Below are 18,686 nucleotides of genomic sequence, written 5' to 3'. Positions count from 1 at the left end.
CCGGCAAAGGCGTCTGCCCATTCCGCATCATCATCCCAATCGCTAGAATTCGGCTGTGCTTTTCTTCTGACGGCATCGTTCGCGTGTGAGCTTGGCGGCTGACAACAGGGCCACCATTTACCGATCAAGATGGCATAGTGCTTGTCTTGGAATTGGGTGTGCTGAGGGACTGAGGCTTGATGGTTAAAGTCGTGGCATCCACAGACGGCTTCTGTTGGGAGTGAGAAGCTTGTGGATGCTTCTCGTCCGGAAACCTTGCGGAATACATGAATGCTTCCCCCTGCGCTTCTTCTGGTCACCTACCTTTTTGTTGGGTGTGCCACGACTTTTGGCGCCGGACCGAGCCTTAAACTGAGCTAGATGCCAACTCGTGAAGAACAACCCAAGGTGTCTCAAAACTTCTTTTCAACCTCCATCGACAGCTAGTTCTACATGGCTATAGACCCCACCCACACCCATCCATCTATCCCCTCGTACAATTAACCGCCAAACTCGCCTCATCAACGTTCGTACACTCAAACTCATTCGTGCCACTCGGACTCCTCACATCCACCCCCTCCACCGTAATCCCACTACAAACCGTCTCGCTCGAACAGACCAACGTGCCCACAAGCGGATCATGCTTGTCACTCGTCGTGCCGGTAAAATTCTTAATCATGATGTTGGAGATGGTCAGGTTGGCCGGGAACTCGTGGCACAGGGTCAGATTCTTTTGCCCGTAGCACTGCGTGATTTCGATGGCGTAGTCGACGTTTGAGATGTGCATCGTATCGTAGGTGACGTTGTTGACGGCGCCGCTGCCGCCGCCGCCCTGGAGGTCGCCGGAGAGCGCGGACGGGCTGCCCGGCCACACTTTGATGCGTGCGCCGTCCGAAGCGTTGCTCATGGAGATGTTGTAGACCTACGGGTGTGGGGTTCTCAGAGTTAGCTGGGATGGTGTCGAAAACACCACCACCACCACCACCACGTTGGGTCTACTCACATAAACGTCCTCGACCAAATCCACCTCGCCGACATACTGTCCCAAACTCCCCACACTGATACCGTGGCTACCATTGCACACCAAACCCTGCACAACGACGCCCGTCGAGTTGGGCTTGAACGCAACGCAATCGTCGCCATTGTCAATCACACTATCCATAATGACAATGTTAGAGCTGCGATACGTATCCCAGCCATCCGTATTCTTCGCCTCATTCTCGCTCTGACTCGCACCCTCAATGCTAATCCCAGTGAAAACAACGTCGGTGGAGTTGGCCACGATGTTGTACCACTGCGGGCTGTTGCGCAGGTTAAGGTCGGCGATGGAGCCGCCGTGCAGACCGATGGTGCCGAAGAGGATGGGTCGGAGGATGTAGATGTCCGAGGCGTAGAGGTCCCACCATGCTTGGCCTTGCCCGTCTAGCGTGCCGCCGCCGTACACGTTGACGTCGCTTCCGCCGAGCTGGAAGAAGGTGGTTGCGTTTTGGAAGGTTTGGTTGAAGCCTGCTTTTTGCCAGTAGTCGGTGTCGTTGGTGAAGAGGACGGTGCCGCCGATCACTGGGGGTCAAGGTTAGTTGGGGGTGCTATAGTGAGGGAGAGAGAACGGCTGGAAATCTATTTTTCGTGGGGATGAGATGGAGTAGGGCGGAAGCAAGCTGAGTCCACGGCTTGTGTTTTCGGTCTTACGCGTAGTGCGTGGAAAATAAAAATGACTCAAGGTCGATCACTGACAGCTGATAGATGTCGATAGAGAAGAATGAAAATAGATTTGACTGAAGATGTTGTCTTTGAATAGACTTGTGATATTCGTCGGTGGTGGTAATTTCGCTCGCGGCTAAAGACGCGCATCCTCGTTTGCAGGAAAGACAAGGCAAAATGGCATGAGAAAAACGGCAACGATCCATGCACCCAAGGAACCAGCAGACAGGAAACGCAAATATAAGCTTACCCCAATCGACGTGTTCGAGAAACGTCAAATCCAGGGCGGTTCCAATGGTGTAAGTCGTGTTTTCAGAGAGGACCACGGCGCCACCATTGTTGCAGCTCTTGAAGGCATCAAGAATGGCCGGTGCGTCGTCAGTCCCGTTGCCAGTTGCTGAAACGACGCAGGTTCTGTTTCTCGGCGGCGACGTTGGCAGCGGCCTGTACGGAGGAATGGGACCAACAGAGATGGAGGGGCGTTCAGGAATAAGCTCAGCGGGGGGAGCAACAAGAGACGTGGCGGTGGCGGCCAAGGAAGCGCCGCAAACCCACGCAGCGAAAACAGCAGCGCCGTACATGCTTGGCTGCCAGTCTCGACGACGACACTAACGAACGCGACGAGGAGCAAAAGATGGAAGATTCAACAACGGACGAACGACGCCGTCGTCATGGACGAGATCTATTATAGGTGCATGTCGTCTGTCAGGCGGCCCATGATTCTCCTACAATTATCCGCATCCGCACCCGCATCCGAGTCCGACGACTACCTGCATGCTGTGGAGTCGTCCCGGGGCGTGAACATGTACATCTACGCCCAGCTAGCCTGCTCGCGGCTAGTCGTGGAAGGGTTCGCCCGTGGGAAACCTGGGGTAGCCCAACTTCTCCGCATCTTGGTATCGAGACCGATCTTCAACTCCATGGCGCCATTGGTGGACAATTGTGTGCTCCGCGCTCGTCAACGCCGTCAGCCGTCGTTGATGGCCTTGGGGAGCTGCTGCCCAAATTGTCCGCGTTGCTGGCTGCTTTTCCACGCCTGTCGGTTGGTTGCAAAGGCGCCCTGATTTTCTTCTGTTCGCATCCTGGGACGCATGGGTCGAGGGCTCGTTAACCGAGATGGCACGTTTCGCCTTACAGCTACCCTTGTTGCTTAGCTCAGCGTTCAACTCTGTCGTTGGTGCTTTTCAGGCCAACCTGCGTCCAGGAAAGAAGCGCCTGTTGGCATCCGCGCCTCTTCTCCGACATTGGGTTCAATTTGGGCGGCGTGTCCGTGGAGCGGGAAGATTAGAGTGAGTTGGTTGGCCGGTAAGTGGAACTGTCTTCTGCTGCAAGAGCTAACGACTCGAAGACGCGATTCATTGTTATTTTGCCCTAGAAAGGTGCTCTCCAGTTCAGGACCGTCGATTGAATTTCCTTTTACGAGTGGAGAGCCGTATTGTTGAGCGACTCGTTGCGGCTATCGGCTGTACTCCAGGGCTCCTTCCTTTTCGGGAAGTCGTCGTTGATTCATGACATTCCTCTGATGTCAACTCCATGGAAGAAGATCAAATCGACAAAGATATGTGTGCTTCGAAGTGGGAGCCATGCCAAGGTACAAGAGATGGATTACGGAATGTTTCTTTCGAATCGCACCTCTTCGAAGGCTGACGAGCCGAGGCCTACGTGCCTTCGCTCCTTGGCTTTTCGACGCTGTCATCAAGACTTTTGCAACATGTTCGAGTGTGCTGGAGAAATCGTGATGCTCGCGAGCGAGATGGAGACTTTCGGGGGAGGTGAGGTCAATGTCTTGTCCAGTCTTCCGTATGTGTGAAAATTGACTTCGCCAGTAAACTCGGTACAAGTCGGATTCTCTCCTTCTCCTCGGCTCAAGGAGTTTGCAGAGGAAGTTCAGTGTCAATGCGAGACCATGTGAAGTGCGCGTGGTGGGTGATGCATGAGTTAAGATGTTGAGTGTTGGAGGCACGAGACCTGCCAAATCTTTGTCTGATTGCGAGGTAAGCAGTGCATGTGGCTCAAGCACCTAGCGGAGGCGGCTCTGCCCAGGGCCAACTGGCGAACACTTCTCGTTGCTGGCGTCATGATCATCTCTCAACTGTGCACTGACTCAGAAGCTCATTGTGACGTCCTTTCACCACCAACATCGCTGAATATTATAGCTCGCGCGACTGGTCAGAAGAGACTCAGAGTTGAGCATACTTTATCCTCTCCTCGGCCAAACCGTTGCGCCTATTCGGTGGTGCACTCGCGACGCTTCAAGGGTGGACGACCGGGTTGGTCGGGATCAAAACTCTCTCGTCGGAAATGGCTCCTTACAAGACCATTTTCAATGACCACAACGCGGCAGTCGCGTCTCGAAACTGCAGCTCTCCATCACATTGCATGGAGACAGGCATTCCGCCAAATTCCATGGTGACGACTTTGTGCTTCTGCGCGCACAAAAATTGCTAGGTCACAATGACCGGGGTCAGATCCACACAAAGTCTATATGATGCACATGTGCGATGTATGGATTTAGGAGGAACGACCCTTAAAATCCGCACCAAAGCAATTCAAAGCCACGAGAGAACGTCACAAGCGCCGCACTGCGAAGTAAGTCTCGAACGGCCGCCGGGGAGGTGAAAGATCTACACTGCTATTGGCCACCCACAGGCCACCTGCTTTTTCAATTGTCTCTCGCTAGGCGCTTGGGAAACTTGCCACGCTCTTCCTCGAGTCGAAGATCAGAGGATCTTCTTGTCCCCCTGAATCGTTCGCAGAGGACGAATGATCTCTCGGAAGACGACACATAAGCATGACTTGTCATTAAAAAGCCTCGATGAGACATGGGATAGGGGTTGAAAGGTTGGTGCATGGAGGATGCAGGACTTCTCCTTGCGTCGGACCGCTGAATCCAAGCCGCCTGTTTGGAGTGAAGGCGTTCGCTCGTTGTCAAAGGCCATCAACCCGTGTCAGCCCTGGCGCTCACGCAATCTCTTCAGTTTGGGGTTCTTGGCTTCTTTTCACAGCACATGACGCCAACCAGGGTATTCGCCAACCTTCAACCACCTAGCGACTCGCCTACGCCCTGGTCCTTGATGGATGTGGTACGGACCACCTAACGTGATGCTCCTCCAAGCCTGTCACTCTATGGTTGTCGTATCCCTACCATCACTTCTGGCTCTGCTCCAGGCCAGTGGCAAGTCCTTCATTGCAATGACCTCGGGGGATGGCTTTGCGCAGGAAAATTTGACGCCGGCAACTTTGACACGCGATGATCTACAAAACAACTCATCCGGCTTGCACTAACCTGGAAGCATTTGCGCCGTCAATATCCCGTGTGCGCCGAAAAAAATCATGAATCCGAAGCAGAGGCTACCAAGCTTCGAAGCAAGGCATCTGGTCCCTGACGTGGATGTCAAGGCACGGATGATGAGCATCGGATGTGATCGCTCAGTGCCGCCGCGACAAGCTCCCGCTGCACAAACATCCTTCATGTCTCTCCGCTAGTCAGAACAATACGCCACACACAGAAATTTTAAGGTCCGGGATCGGCAGCGCTGCCCACGTCGCCGGAATGGCTTTGAAAGTCTTGATGGAGCTGTAGGCACCTCGTACGTGGCAGATGTGGATACGATGGTGCCAGCTGCACGTATTGCGGAGAGACTGACTTTGACATCGAATCTCGAATTGCTTTTGACATGATCTAAGTAGGCTTTTGCACAGTCGGAAAATCCGGTCTCCGTGTGATATTTGGGATCTCCAGCCACTGTGATGATAGGCGCCTTCGGACATGGAGTCATCAAGCACGTCGACATCTGAGTTTCATGGCATCGAGAATCGCAATTTACTTCTCCCAAGTTTCAACGCCGCACACATGCACCAGTACTGTACACCTCAACAATCATTCTTTTGTCTGCCGTACCGGACATGAGGTGACAACGGGAAACACCATCCTCCGCTTCGCGCGTCAACCATTTCTGCACCTGCGTGTCTCTTGATCTGATTATGAGACGGAGCTGTCCGCACCGAGCCGCTTGTTGCACGCGATGCAGCCCGGCAGCCCACCAAAAAGTCTCCATGCTGCTGGAAAAGCTGTACTGAAAGACTCTCCTTGCTTCAACATGGCCCGACAACGACCATCCAGTCTGAAATGGGACGTCAGGAACCAGTGCTCCGCGCCACAGAAGCACCTATCCGGCACACATAAGTAGGTCCACCCCAGCCTCCGCTTCGTCTCCCACTCGTCCGCTGCCACCACCCGCCCAGGATCGACCGCCTTCCAGGGGCCCTTCCCCATCCATCCTTAGAACTCGAATTCGCATCTCTGCGGCCGGGACCGAGGACCCTTGATGTTCCGCATGAATCGTACAACGGCTAGATACGAAGACCCTCAACTTTGCGGCCAAGCGCACACTCGACGACGCACCAAGGGTCGAAGACAGAGAGAGCGCATGAAGCTAGTGGAGAAGGAAAACGCCACGACCCATGCGAGCGACCGGGCAACGAAACTCGCGCGAAGAAACCTTCGTGAAGAAGTCGCGGCTGCTGCGGAAACGCGGCGACGGGAAGGAAACGGACGGACTCGGACAGCCGTGAAGATACGACGCTGAAGAATGTCGAGACAACGCTGCTGGAAAGGAAAACACACCACACACGCCGGCGGACAGAGTCTCGACGCATACTCGACGCTGCCTTTTTCCTGTCAAGTGAGGGCCATACGGCTAACCTTGTGTCCATTGACGACGTACACAGAGGCAAAAGAAACGCACAACAGGGGGGAGGGGCCGGCCAACGCGGCAGAAGATGCGAAAGTGACACAAATGCAGGGGGAGACTGCGGACCAAGGAGCAGGCGTCTTAACGACTTCGCTGGAGATTAGACGCGGCTGTCTATCCAGGCAGCCAAAGCAGGACTCGAAAGGCTGCTGGTGGACAAAGCAAGCAAGGACTGTTGTATGTAGGCGAACGTGATCGCGTTGTTGAATTGTGGGTATGCGCAAAGGACAACATGCAAAAACACGTACAGTAGCGCTTGCCAAAAGCGGACAGAGCAGGGGGGATGGGAAACATGAAGGGGGGAAAATACAGAAACCACCAGCATTCAATTCCGACCAATGACGCAAAAAACGCAGTCCGGTGGATCACCGCGACGGTGCGGTAAGCGCGCTCTCCACTACGAGACAAATTTTTTTTTTTTTTTCCGCATAAATCTCCGCCGCAAGGAGACGTGATCTTTCTCCACCTTCAAATTGTCGTACCCGGTCCCGCATCGAAGAAGCGGTGGGTCCCCGTGTCATCCATCTCAGGACCGGCTGGGATCGGTGTCTGAGGCTCCGAAATATCTGATGCGGCGCTGGCGTACTCCGGTGATCCGGCCATCATGTCGAATCCGTAATCGGTCCCGTTGGACGCTGAGAATATGTCTTGCGCTGCGTTTGGTATCTGGTGTACGTATGAGAGATTGGGGCTGGCGGCGTAGAAGGCTTGCTGCTGGTGGAAGCTAGGGGGAAACGGATTCATCGGCGAGGGACTGAGCGGCTGCCGCATTGTAAAGTTGCAAGTTGGCGCTTCTGTTGATCCTGGCTCTCGGCAAGGGTTGTGTGCGGATTCGAATCCGTACCATTGCCGTTGGTCCAGGCCGCTGTTGGTCAGATTTCTGAAGCCTTCAGGAACCAGGTCTGAGATATTGGACAAGGATCGTGACATGGAAAGGTCTTGCATGTACTGGGTGCAGTCGTCGACTTCTGGAAACCGATGCTGCCTGCTGTGCCGGGCTGCCAGGCCACCCTTTTTGCCTGCGTCGGCGCGTTGTGATGATGAGTCTGAACAAGAGGCTTTTGATCGATGTGACTTGTTGTTCAATCGGTATCGAGTAGTGCTCTTGACTCCATCACGGACGGCTTCAGGTGTGAGTCGCCACATGTTGCCCTTTTTCTGGTCGCCTCCAGCAGGAACTTCAACCTTTTGGAAGGCCTATCCTTGTTAGCCATCTTGGACTTGCAAAAAGAAGGATGAAATTAACCTACCCCATTCATGGATAGGTTGTGGCGGATACTGTTTTGCCATCCTTTGGTCCGTTTGTCTGCAGCCTTGTTGGTGTTGCTCTTAAACCAATTGTAAATGTCGCGGAGGACCATCTCTTTGTTTGGAGCTTGCATGAGACATCGGTGAATGAGCTTTGCGTATGGTTCTGTCTTGTCGGCGCTGGGGTCGCACATTCCTCCCTCACCTGGTCGAGGATGCCTGAAACTTTCTCTTTCCACAAGTGTACTTGGACAATGTAAAGTCAACGACCAGTCAGGGTAACCAGAATCGTGCAAGGAAGAAAAAGGTGTCATCAGTGGAGTTGGGTCGGACAAATCGGGAGGCTGGTAACCAGGCGGAAAGTTGACATCGAGCCATGATGGGGAGGAGATTGAACGTGGGATGCTGGGATCTAGTCCGCCAAAAGAGCTCGAATTGCTGTAAAGGGCTGATGCGGGACCAGCTGGAGGTGATGAGGGTATCACGTCTCGATTCTCTCCAAAGTTGATTGCCGATGGCGTCTCAAACGGATCCGGGGGACAAGCGGCTGTGTAGTTCGAATAACTCTGAGGATATCTTGATGGGCTGTATGTCATGTACCAGTCTTGCGTTTCAGAAGTGTCGTTGCTGCCGGATGAAGGACCACCTCTAACTTCTTGCTCTGGAAATGTGGACTGCTCTGGTCCGGAGACAAGTAAGGCTGACGAGGTCATGGCTGATGTTGAATTTTGAGAGGCGGACAGAGGCGAGAAAAAAGGTACTCCAGGCGTATCACGTCTATGAAATTCTTCCGCTAGAGCTTGGACAGGTTCCGAGGCGGTCATTGCCTTTGTGAATGGTACTGTGGAAGGCGAAAGTTGGAGAAGTTGGGAGAAGACTCAGAGTAGGATATTCGCAAATACCCAGCAGTATCCGTCCCACTGCGCTTGTATTGCCGGTCAAAGGTTATGTAGGGCGACATTCGTGGGACCGTTCAAGTGACGTTATATGGCGGAAACTCCCAGCAGCGTCCGCGGGAGCCGCCATCCGATGCGGTTGCCAGCGCGATGAGCAAAGCACCTGCAGACAAACAGCCCAGCACCCGTTGTCGAACAATTGTCTTTGTCTGCTTGAGTCTGCAAAGCACTGGTACATCTGGCGAGCCGAGACGACCACCAGACCGGCAAAGATCACAGAAACAAGCCCATTGGCTCAAGAAAGCCGGGGTTTCTGTCGATAGCCGTAGCACCAAAACTCATTGTCCAAGCCCAGAGCTCGAAGATGAGTTCTGTTTGGAGACAAGGCCGGAAAGCTGCATATGTCGCACAAAGACAGGTCTTGCATCCATGGGCCGGCCGACCGAGAGAAGTCAATGCCCGTCGGAGCTCCTATCTCTTCTTTCTAGAAGGCGGCCTTGTAGACCCTGCAGCCCAACGGCGCCCATCCACGCATGCCAGTGCCACGCCGAAGATTTGTGATATCATCACACAAGAAGGAAAAAAGGCCCGCTCCCAACAAGGGTACGGTACCTTCCGCTTCGCCTCGCGCGTCGTGAGAGATCATGACAACTGGGACACGTGCTGGAGAGCGTTGAATTTGGAGCTGATTGGGTTGGTTGAAGGCACACAGTAGTACAAGAATGTCCCGTGATACACCTGGTCTGGGGGAAGTTTGAGGCTGTGTGCTCAGCCAGTTGTTATTGTTGTCGTTCGTGGCTTGGATAGCCCAACTGCTTGGATTGATATGATTGTATGTACAGCGGACGAAGAGAAGCGATCCAGAGGTGTGAAGAGGGCTTGTGCCGATTAATCTTTGATGTTTGAGAAAGCTGCTAGATAGAGAAGCTAGAAGCTGCGTGCCCATTCCCAAACACGCCAAAGATTGATTCGCGTACAAACCGGCGATCGGAACGGATCCAGGCTACTTTCCACCCCGCGTTGACATCCGTTGAGGCACCATGGCACAACTGGAGCCACACGGGGAAACGGCTTTCCGTGGGGCCTAGTAACAGTAGCCGGCAAGGCCGTTGTCTACTGGCAGGATTCGCGGTTCAAGTTACTTCCGGTAGTAGATCTGGCACCAGTCAGTCTCTTGATTTCGCCCAGGGGAGTATGATTGGCTTCTTACCTTCTTGAATTGGAAGTGAAGTTGCAGGATTCCCTGAGACGTCAAATCAGCACACTCATCACTGAAGCTCTGTCTGGTGATGGGCTCTCATCCTACCTTGTCAAAACTGCTTTTGAAGCCACGCTCCCGCTTTGCACTATAATCCCATTCCTTGTCTACAATTCGAAAAGCAATATCCTCGTAGGGCGGGCCAGCCATGAAGCGTATCAAACAAGTGTCTTCCTCCCCAGCGGGTGCAAATGACTGGCCACGCTTCCGTCCGTTCTCCCGCTCGATCCGATAGGTTGGCGCTTTAGTCTTGTCGATCAAATCAGGGTAGAATATGTTGAATTTGTAACCCTGGACAACCTTGGGTGGCGGGTTGTCGTGGTCGTAGTGAGTCTGATTGTACTTGTTCCACTCGTAGCCCATTTGGACGCGATTGAAGTACCTGGGCTTGCGTGGCCTATGCTTGTCCATCCACTGAGACTTGTTGGCGGTGACAACCTCTTCTTCGCCTGCAAAAATCTCTTCGTTTTCATTCACACCCCTGGCAACTTCACGTTCATAAAGAGCCTTTGTGGCTTGTGAAAAGTCGTCATTCCGTGCTGGGAACCGCGATGTGCTAGAGGCCAATGTGTTGTCTGCGATTTTGCTTGGGGCAACAGAGCCACTGCCAGCTTGTTTGATGGGAACATAGCCCAGCTTCAGAACTTTACGACGAGCCTCATCCTAATGTCATTAGCATGTGGCTGACTTTTGGGGCTGGAATGGCTTACTACTGAGTCGAGGAAGGACTTCTCTTCTTTGAGCTGCAAAGTCCTGTCCTCGGGACGCAATTTGAGCAAAGGATCCGGATCTATAGATGGCGAATGGTTTGGCGGATTGGAGCCTTTTCTGTCTCCCAAAAGAACCGATAATTTCTCGCGAACGTTGGAAGCCTCCTGTTCTTGCTGCTTTCGCAGATGTTGCAAGCGGCTGTCAACAATCGTCTGAGACAGTCGCCTTAGCCTTGCCTTTGCTTTCCACACCAGAAGGCTCTTCAACAAGTGTTCCCAGTAGTCCACGTCTATCGATTCATCGGAGTCGAGCTTTCTTCGAATTTGTTTCTCCAAGGTCTCCAATTCTTCGAGGGACTTTGGGCTGAGGAGTCGGTCGACGTCGGCAGAAACCGAGCTGACCCCACGAGCTTCTCTGCTTCCTGGGTTCGCCTTATGTCGCTTATCCTTGCATATTACTTTGAGGGTCTACTTCAATTTAGCAAGCTGAAATGGACCAGTAGCATTCATCCTCACATTCCAAAACTCCCTGTTCTTCCTATCTATCTCCAGGGCGAGGTATGTGTCAATGTCTTTCTCGAGCTCTTCAATCTGGCCAGCATCGAGTGATTCCAAGACTCCCTCTGGATCCACAATCTCAAGCTCAATTTCGTCTTCGTCTTCGGTTGGGTCTTTCGTGCCGTCGATGACGCGGAGGGTGACCGCAAGCCAGTCTATTGGCTTTGCTCGGCCGTTCCTGACCCGGATGGCGGCTTTTTTTTTCGCTTGTTGGAGGACAAATCGATCCTCGTCTGCCACCCAGGCCTCCTCCTGGGTGTCTGCCGCGCGTTTTCGAGGAATGGTAGAATTGGTGGGGCGATTCACGCCAGCTGAAGGGCGGGAGCGCCAAGGCGGCTGGTTGTTGGCGCTCATGTCGAAGCTTCGGGTGCGTCTTGGAGGTTTGTACAGTAGGTCGAGAAGACTGCGATTTCGGAATGACGGCGACAGGCTTGGACGCGACAACAGGCGCACGGACGGATCCAGTCTGTGGCTGATCCTCGAAGGCGGTGAAGCGGCCAAGTGCACGGACCAAACTCAGGTACGCGTGCCGCCCCACGTCGCCCTGGCCTAGCAACAACATCTCCTCTCCTGCTACCTGATGCCATTCAAGCATCATCACGGGCGGAAATGGTTGTTCCGTGGACTCGTCTGAAGTCCGATTCTCTGGACTCCGACATCCGCCTCTACGTCAAACCTCAGTTCTTTCCCAGCAGCTACACCGTCTTGATAAGTGATTTGTGTCACATCTGGGAAGAAAGCCTTGACAGGAAGCAGATATTGCGCAGAGCACTTGAGCTCGATACAAGCATTGATCCTACCGAAGACTCTGATCAGCTTCATTTACTCCTAGAGAAAATCAATGCAGCCTTCCATGGCTCCACGGGCACATCGGTGCAGCTGGCCCATCGTGGCCCAGATCTTGCTCTTCAAATTCGCCTCATAACGCCCTTGCCAGCTCCGCTTGAAGATTTGAAGTGGGAAATGGTCATGGCACCGTCCCCAGAAGTGTCTGTGAAAGAGCACCTGACTTTGCCTTTAATAGCCAAGGCCCAAGAGCAGCGTTCACAAATTGACGACTTGATCGGTCATTTGAGTGCGAAGGACCACGTTATTACAAAGCTGCTCGATAAACTCGAAGGGACCGGATTTGATCTGTCAAGTGTTTTCCCGGGCATTGCGGGTACAAGAGGGTCGAAGCATTCGACACCAAGGGAGCAAGTTGCACTTCAAGTCCATGGAGTAGGCGCTTTTGACGCGGAAAAATGGCGCAGTGCCCGTAAATTCACATCATCAACTGACGACAGTCTCATATTGTCTGAAATTGGCAGCATGCAGTCACTTGGAGAGGACGAAAATCGCCTCAATGATGTGTGGCTTTCAAAATTGCCTGTAGAATTCGAGCAAGCCAGGCGCGAACCACCAGTCAAGCGAAGTATTGAGAGCCAAGCCGACAACATTGTGTGCGGTGACTCAAGGGCGCAAGACGAAGAATTCTTCGAGGTTTGTTGGACTACCTTCTGTAGAGGTGGCCACATTGCTCACCTCAGGTGTTTAGAGACAAGAGACTCCTCCTCACTTGCGCAAGACCAAGCCAAACCCTACTCTGCTTGATGGTCAGCCTGCCATCGATTCAAATCAAACGAACACCAACAGCACCGAAGATGATACTACGGACGACGATGACCTCGACGGTCCACCGAAAAAGGCCTCGCAAAGCCGTCCTAAAACACAATCATCATTGGACGCCGAACAACAAGAGAGTCAAACCGGTCCAAGAAGACTAGGGAAACTTGAGGGTGCTCGGAAGACTTCATCATCACCCGAAATTACTCAACGCTCCTCACAAGCTATAGACAGGCCCAAAATTGCGACTTCGAGGAAGCTAGGAAAGCTGGGGGGTCCCTGGAAGACACCGTCAGCCGAAGTTCCGGCCCAAGAGGACAAAATTGTCACTCAAAAGGACAATCAAGAATCCGAGACGGAGACGGAAGATGAGGCCGATCTAGATCCGCCCAAGGCACTGGAATCTAATGAACACGAACGACCTGCTGCTGCTGCGCTCACAAGGCCGCCGCCAAAGAGGGAAAAGCTGGGAAAGATTGGTGGAGGAAAGAAGACTGCAGCAAGTCCAGATGCCTCGGCACTAAGACCGGATATCTTGTCTGGCAGTCATATGGAGGTCGATGGCGTTGAGAGTGCAAGGACTGGGGAAAGAGGCTCATTGTCACGTCTTGCCCGATCAACGCCGTCCGCTGACGAGCCACACGAGTCGGAAGCGCAACGAGCCAACCGCAAGCGCGAAGAGCTGAAACTTACTCTGGAATTCAAGCCACCACCAGCAAAGAAGAAGCGGAGATTCTGAACTTGATGGAATTGCCAGCAGTGGTGGATACCTCTTCTCCCTCAACAATTTTCATGTCATCCAGCGGGCAAGATCAGTCCTTTGAATCAGTGGTCAGCCGCGCATGCACTCGAAGTTTGGTGAGCTTGAGTGAGTCAGCTTTCATCAGATATTTCTAGATTTTGACTTGGTCAAAGTCGATGTGATATGTTGAGGGCAAACGTCAAGGTTTAGGTTTTGCTTCGTTCAAGGGGCCTCTGTGAAAGTGAGCGGGCGGAAATTGTTCAAACGTTGCGAACACAGCCGTTTGACTTTCCCCACTTGCAAGCTAGTTGTCGTTTGGAACAAAATTAGGTAGACTTTTGCACCTCGACAGTTGTTTGGGCTGATGCGCCTGATTTCTCGCCCCTCATATTCTCAGTGGGCCAGGCATTCACCTGTCAGCGCGTGCAGATCAGACATAGACGGGGGTGTTGAAATCTCGCGGTAAGTTAAAGCTACCTTGTATGAGCCTAGATGGAGGAATTAACAGTCATCTTTCTGACTACTAACAAAGCCGAGTCGAGGCCGATGTCTGTTTGAGTGTCGGTCTACTCTGACTTCATCCAACGTGCAGCGCTCGCACGACTTTTCAACCTCATCCAGCCATCTTCACCAACCACATCCATTCTCTTGTCAACTTAATGTGCCGTTACAGGTACATGTATTACTCTGGCTGCTGCCATGCCAAGCTCACTCTTTACGACTATTGCGACGACGCGTACGACGCCGCTTTACTGCCAACCACGCCTCAAGGCGACTGCGGCGAAGCCGACAAGGATGCCCTCAACCACAACTCAGAACAGGTAGAGTCGCATACATCGCCTCACTTGACCGAATTTCCGCCTCTCGCAAATCACTCGCAACATCAACGCGCCGTGGACGACGTCCTGGTTGATGATGCGGATCGCAGGCATGGTACACAACGCCGTCAGACATACGCGTCTATTGCCCGATCTTCAACACAGTACGCATCTCCCACACGATCCCAGCGCCAGAAATCGGTGACTTTGTCTTCTGAATCCCCGACCAAGTCCCCAGCGCAAAAGCTGGCATCGCGATTTGAGCAGGCGTCGAAGACAACGGGCCAACCACTTACCCTTGACAGGAAGACTGAGCCTGCGCCTGGCCTTAACGCAGACTCACGATCCAAGCGCACGAACGAGTCGATAGCGCTGGGCACGAGGGCAAGCCGGGAGCGGGCAGATCGCGGAGCTAGGTCCGCTGGAGGAAGGCGTTTTGCGAAGAGCACAACCGTTTGGGGAGGCAACATCATTCTTCGCCGTGATGACGGGACTGAGTCGAACCTTCCAAGGCAGGCGACTGGGGCTTGCGCATTAGATCTGAATCTTGACTCGCCCAACGACTTCCCCGATTTGCGCTCGCAAGCACAAGCCGGTCCGTCTTCATCATCGTTCGTCTCCGAGCCCAGAAGTCGCTCGGATTCCACAGCATCTTGGGCGCAGGTCGCAAGGCTTACCAGCGCAGTTCGGTAGGTCCACGTTATTGTATTCTTGAGCTTCAGAAACTCCTGGCTGACTATGGCAGGCCAACGTACGGTTCCACGTCGGGGAACACCGTTGCCGACTCTGACACTGGCACAGCATCCGCTACATCCTTCTCATCCTTTCAGCCAGAAGATTTCGACGGCAGTATTACCATGACGAACATGGCACCTACTGGGAAAGAGGCGGTCCCGATCTTGAGAGGCAAGACGTTGCCGCCGCTCACAACGACTGGTCTCAGCAGTATTCCGCAAATCAACAGAAAGACGTTGCCTTCAGAGTGGCTCGCAACGAGTCCAAATGGCAGTTCCGGGGATGTATCAAGGCGAAAGTCTGTTCCTTCGCTGAAGACTGCCGCAACTGCCAACAAGACAGCCTCGTCGCCAACCAAATCCTCATCGAGCTACTCCCCTGGGAAGAGTCCAAACAAGCCATCCACAAAGTCCCCGACAAAGACAGTACCCTTTCAGCTTGAGACCGCCCGTCGTGCAGCAGAGAGGGAGGTCAAGGAGAAGTCGAGCGCAGAGCTACTCAAAGGCAAGACCAAAAAGGCGGCGAGAGACTCTACCGATGATCCCTTTTCTCCAGGTGGCTTGCCGGGCTCCAACACTGTATCTGCCAAACTTACTCCCCACTCCGCACACACGACTCATGGTCACAATGCCTTTAGCACCGAGGAGCATTCTTGGACGCCGGCTTCACCCTCACACTCGCGAATTCCACGTCTGTGCAACAAGTTTCGAGCCCATGAAGGTCTTCTCAGCACTCATTCGGAATTGAATGCCGCCATTGAGCACGGCGGCGAGAATGCACAAGCGCATCCGTCGCGACTGGAGACTTTTGCCAACCCAGAACGCAACACTCTTACACATTGTCATACAAACATGGAAAGGCGTCCGTCACCCACCATTCAGCACATTGAGGACGTTTCACTGCCGCCTGGTGGCCTGCAGTCTAGTGGTTCCGTCAAAATTGGCACAGCCCGAAACGAAATGAGGAGGTCCAACGAGGCGATTAGTCACGCCGACGCTGCTGTTGGAGAATTGAAAAGGAGAATGGTTTCCGATGGCAGTCTGGCCGACTATTCTGAAGACTCCACGGTCATCCTCGTCGAGGCAGATGCGGAATCTGTCAAGTTTCGCTCGTCAGCGCCTAGAACAAGACAAGGCACATACCCCGGCGCAACGCAGCCTCTTAAGAAGACCCAACAAGAGGCGTCGGCCCGTGAGACGCCTATTGACCATGAAGATGACAGAAGGAGAACATCGTTACAGTCTCAAGATTCCTATTTGGTTGCTCAACTGCGTGTGGCTTCCAACACCGGCACCGACACGGTTGTGACGTCCAATGAGCCGTACGACGTCGTCTCACCCAGCCAGGGCGCACACTGGTCGACACATTATGCCCAAGACTTGGGTCGTACTGCGCCACCACCTCGAACGACAACGCGTTCGCTGCACCGACGAATCATGTCAGCCCCACGCGTGATGCACCCAAATCCTGTAGTGCTACGGGTGGGCCCTGACGTGGCCAAGATGTCAACGCCTGCAGTACAGCTTCTCCGGATGCTCAAGAGCGGGTCTGAGAACAAAGGGGTCTCAGCACCGCGAAGCCCACAGCTACAGCCACAGGTCAAGACGGTGACGGCGACGACGTTGAATGCGCAGGCCAAGGAATTTGTACCCCAGGCGCTGGCGCAGACGCACCACACGTCGGGACCCTTTGTCATCACGCCCAATCCTAGCTCTAGCTTCCCTCGTCCGCAGATTCCAACCGAGTGGGCCAATGCCTCATGGGTAAATGCCATTCCTGCCCATCAAACTGACGACGGCGGGAACGCAAAGACAAGGCTGACGTCCAATCGGGACGAGCAGCATCCGCAAGAGACTTCAGCAGTATCAGCGGACATGGGCGGCGCAGAGACAGCATTATCAGGCCCGACGGGCAAGAAAGGCAAATCCAAGAACCGGATGGGCAGGATGTTGAAGCGAAAGGGGGTGACGCAAGAGGCGAACACAGCAACGAGGGGCAGTGCTGTCGACACCAACACCAACGACAGCATCGAACAAGCGCGGCGCACCGCTTCGGCGCACCAATCATCTGGGACGGATAGCAGCACGCGCGCCTCAACTCCGCGCCCTCATATGTCTAACGGGTACACAACACCGTCTGGCAGCGGCATCAGCAACGCGGCGACCACCGGCGGCTCTGAGAAAAAACCGGCAGTGACTCCAGCCGGACCCTACGCTTTTGGCTGGGACAGCACCATGCGCCCATCCGTCTTTAACCTTACCACCTTTCACTCAGACGACCACCACCGACACTCTTACCCCAGCAATACTCACGTTGGAGCTCCATCGTCGTCACCAAGCATTTTGTCCAACACTTCGCGCCACTCCAACAGAACGGAGCCGTCTTCTTCGAAATTCTGGGCCCAGCAATGCCCTTATTCGCCGGCCTCGCCTTCGCCATTTTACGAGTGCACGGGTGGCTGGCGCAGTGACGGCGGCGGCCCGCTGCGCTTCGAGTCATTTGCAGACATGCGTGCCTCGGTGCTGGGGGTGACGGGGTCGCAGACATGGCGGCCGACTTATGCGCACAACACCAACCAGAGCAATGGCAAGAGTGGCTACTTGGGTTACGGTATCAATGTTTCCAACCCCAACAACAAAAATGCCAACAAGACGTGGGGCGGAAGGGGCAGCAGAATGGATGTTCTTGCAGCCAAGACGGCAAGCATGATGGCCTCGAAAAGGACAACGGCAGCGGCCACGCCCCTGGTGGATTACTCCGCTCTCGCACCTTGTGGGAATGCGCAGGTTTCCCAGGCGTACGAGGTGCTGCCGCACTGTCCGGTGCCTGTGTGTCCGGAGTGTTTACCGGATCAGAGAGGTCCGTAGGTGGTTGGGTCAATCGTACAGTCGGGGTATCAGAGCTGTGAGAAGGTGGCGGTGGTTACCTGGGTCAGCGTGGTGGACGGAGGATGAATGCTCCCGAGGAGGGTACCACGCGTTTTAAGTGTGGGCTTGCTGCTTTCATTGGGTGACGATGGGGGCTTTCCAGTGGCTCACTTCCGAGGTGAAAGCCGTTTTTTAAGTGGGGTTTGCGGATGCGGTGGTGGTGGCGGATGGCTTTTTGTTGTCTAGAACGTTGATTGGTTCATCTGTTATTTTCCTTTTTCTCTGCATCTCCCCTCTTCTCCGCCGCCGCTTCTTCCTTCTCTTCTCTTCCTCTCTTTCTCTTGGGTTCCAACTGCTGTGCTTTGGCCGTCGGTCTAACATGTCGTCGTTGGTTGGTTTTCGACGCCTCCTCGTCTACACACGAATCGGCAGCCGAACGAACCAACGACGGTGCGGGACACGGAAACTCGGCGACGCGATTGCAGATGGGCAAGTAGGCGGCCAGTCGGCTGGGCGGGCGGGCGGATGGACGGATGGACGGACGGACGGACTGACGGCACGCAGCGAGGCAGGCGATTGGAGGAGGAGGAGGAGGCGTGGGTGGTCATGTCGGGACGGGTTGCACACACTCACACGCACACGTATACCCGCCTGCCTACCTACATACCCAGGTAATAAGGCGGTCGGTCGGTCAGTCTCTCATCATCAATTTCACGTCTTAGTCTCGCGCGGACTACCCAAGAAAGGACTGGCTTGTTGATGGGGTGAGATGAGAGATGAGAAATGATTAAACGGAGCGGAGTAGTGTTGGGTGA

At 54.0% G+C, this 18,686-nt stretch overlaps 5 protein-coding genes across 5 annotated transcripts; 2 read left to right on the top strand and 3 right to left on the bottom strand.

The window, feature by feature from the left end:
• Positions 1 to 374: 374 nt before the first annotated feature.
• Positions 375 to 2,261, bottom strand: IWZ02DRAFT_504089 (polygalacturonase precursor; the record flags this gene model as incomplete). Its single annotated transcript, XM_066770348.1, has 3 exons — positions 375 to 901; positions 983 to 1,539; positions 1,931 to 2,261. 3 exons carry the CDS (start codon positions 2,259 to 2,261, stop codon positions 464 to 466), a joined length of 1,326 nt encoding a protein of 441 aa, XP_066626864.1. The 3' UTR covers positions 375 to 463.
• A 4,388-nt stretch (positions 2,262 to 6,649) lies between these two features.
• On the bottom strand, positions 6,650 to 8,784 carry IWZ02DRAFT_7391 (uncharacterized protein). The gene is made up of 2 exons (XM_066771151.1): positions 7,685 to 8,784; positions 6,650 to 7,631 (listed from the first exon to the last, which is right to left on the bottom strand). The coding sequence occupies exons 1-2, from the start codon at positions 8,504 to 8,506 to the stop codon at positions 6,903 to 6,905; spliced, it is 1,551 nt and encodes a 516-aa protein (XP_066626863.1). The 5' UTR covers positions 8,507 to 8,784; the 3' UTR covers positions 6,650 to 6,902.
• Positions 8,785 to 9,620: 836 nt separating this feature from the next.
• Positions 9,621 to 11,535, bottom strand: IWZ02DRAFT_7389 (mid region of cactin-domain-containing protein). The gene is made up of 5 exons (XM_066771148.1): positions 11,063 to 11,535; positions 10,547 to 11,014; positions 9,885 to 10,499; positions 9,789 to 9,821; positions 9,621 to 9,734 (listed from the first exon to the last, which is right to left on the bottom strand). The coding sequence occupies exons 1-5, from the start codon at positions 11,456 to 11,458 to the stop codon at positions 9,717 to 9,719; spliced, it is 1,530 nt and encodes a 509-aa protein (XP_066626862.1). The 5' UTR covers positions 11,459 to 11,535; the 3' UTR covers positions 9,621 to 9,716.
• Positions 11,536 to 11,713: 178 nt separating this feature from the next.
• IWZ02DRAFT_486409 (XRCC4-like factor-domain-containing protein) lies at positions 11,714 to 13,448 on the top strand (the record flags this gene model as incomplete). The annotated part of the gene is made up of 2 exons (XM_066769258.1): positions 11,714 to 12,586; positions 12,642 to 13,448. The coding sequence occupies 2 exons, from the start codon at positions 11,714 to 11,716 to the stop codon at positions 13,446 to 13,448; spliced, it is 1,680 nt and encodes a 559-aa protein (XP_066626861.1).
• A 296-nt stretch (positions 13,449 to 13,744) lies between these two features.
• Positions 13,745 to 18,061, top strand: IWZ02DRAFT_7295 (uncharacterized protein). The gene is made up of 4 exons (XM_066771129.1): positions 13,745 to 13,913; positions 13,984 to 14,433; positions 14,575 to 14,958; positions 15,015 to 18,061. The coding sequence occupies exons 2-4, from the start codon at positions 14,111 to 14,113 to the stop codon at positions 17,869 to 17,871; spliced, it is 3,564 nt and encodes a 1,187-aa protein (XP_066626860.1). The 5' UTR covers positions 13,745 to 13,913; positions 13,984 to 14,110; the 3' UTR covers positions 17,872 to 18,061.
• Positions 18,062 to 18,686: the final 625 nt, after the last annotated feature.

Source organism: Phyllosticta citriasiana (genome assembly GCF_038021145.1).
Source record: "Phyllosticta citriasiana strain CBS 120426 chromosome Unknown IWZ02scaffold_1, whole genome shotgun sequence".
NCBI lineage: Eukaryota > Fungi > Ascomycota > Dothideomycetes > Botryosphaeriales > Phyllostictaceae > Phyllosticta > Phyllosticta citriasiana.
The sequence above is the reverse complement of the archived record's forward strand: the minus strand, read 5'-3'. Positions and strand labels throughout refer to the sequence as shown.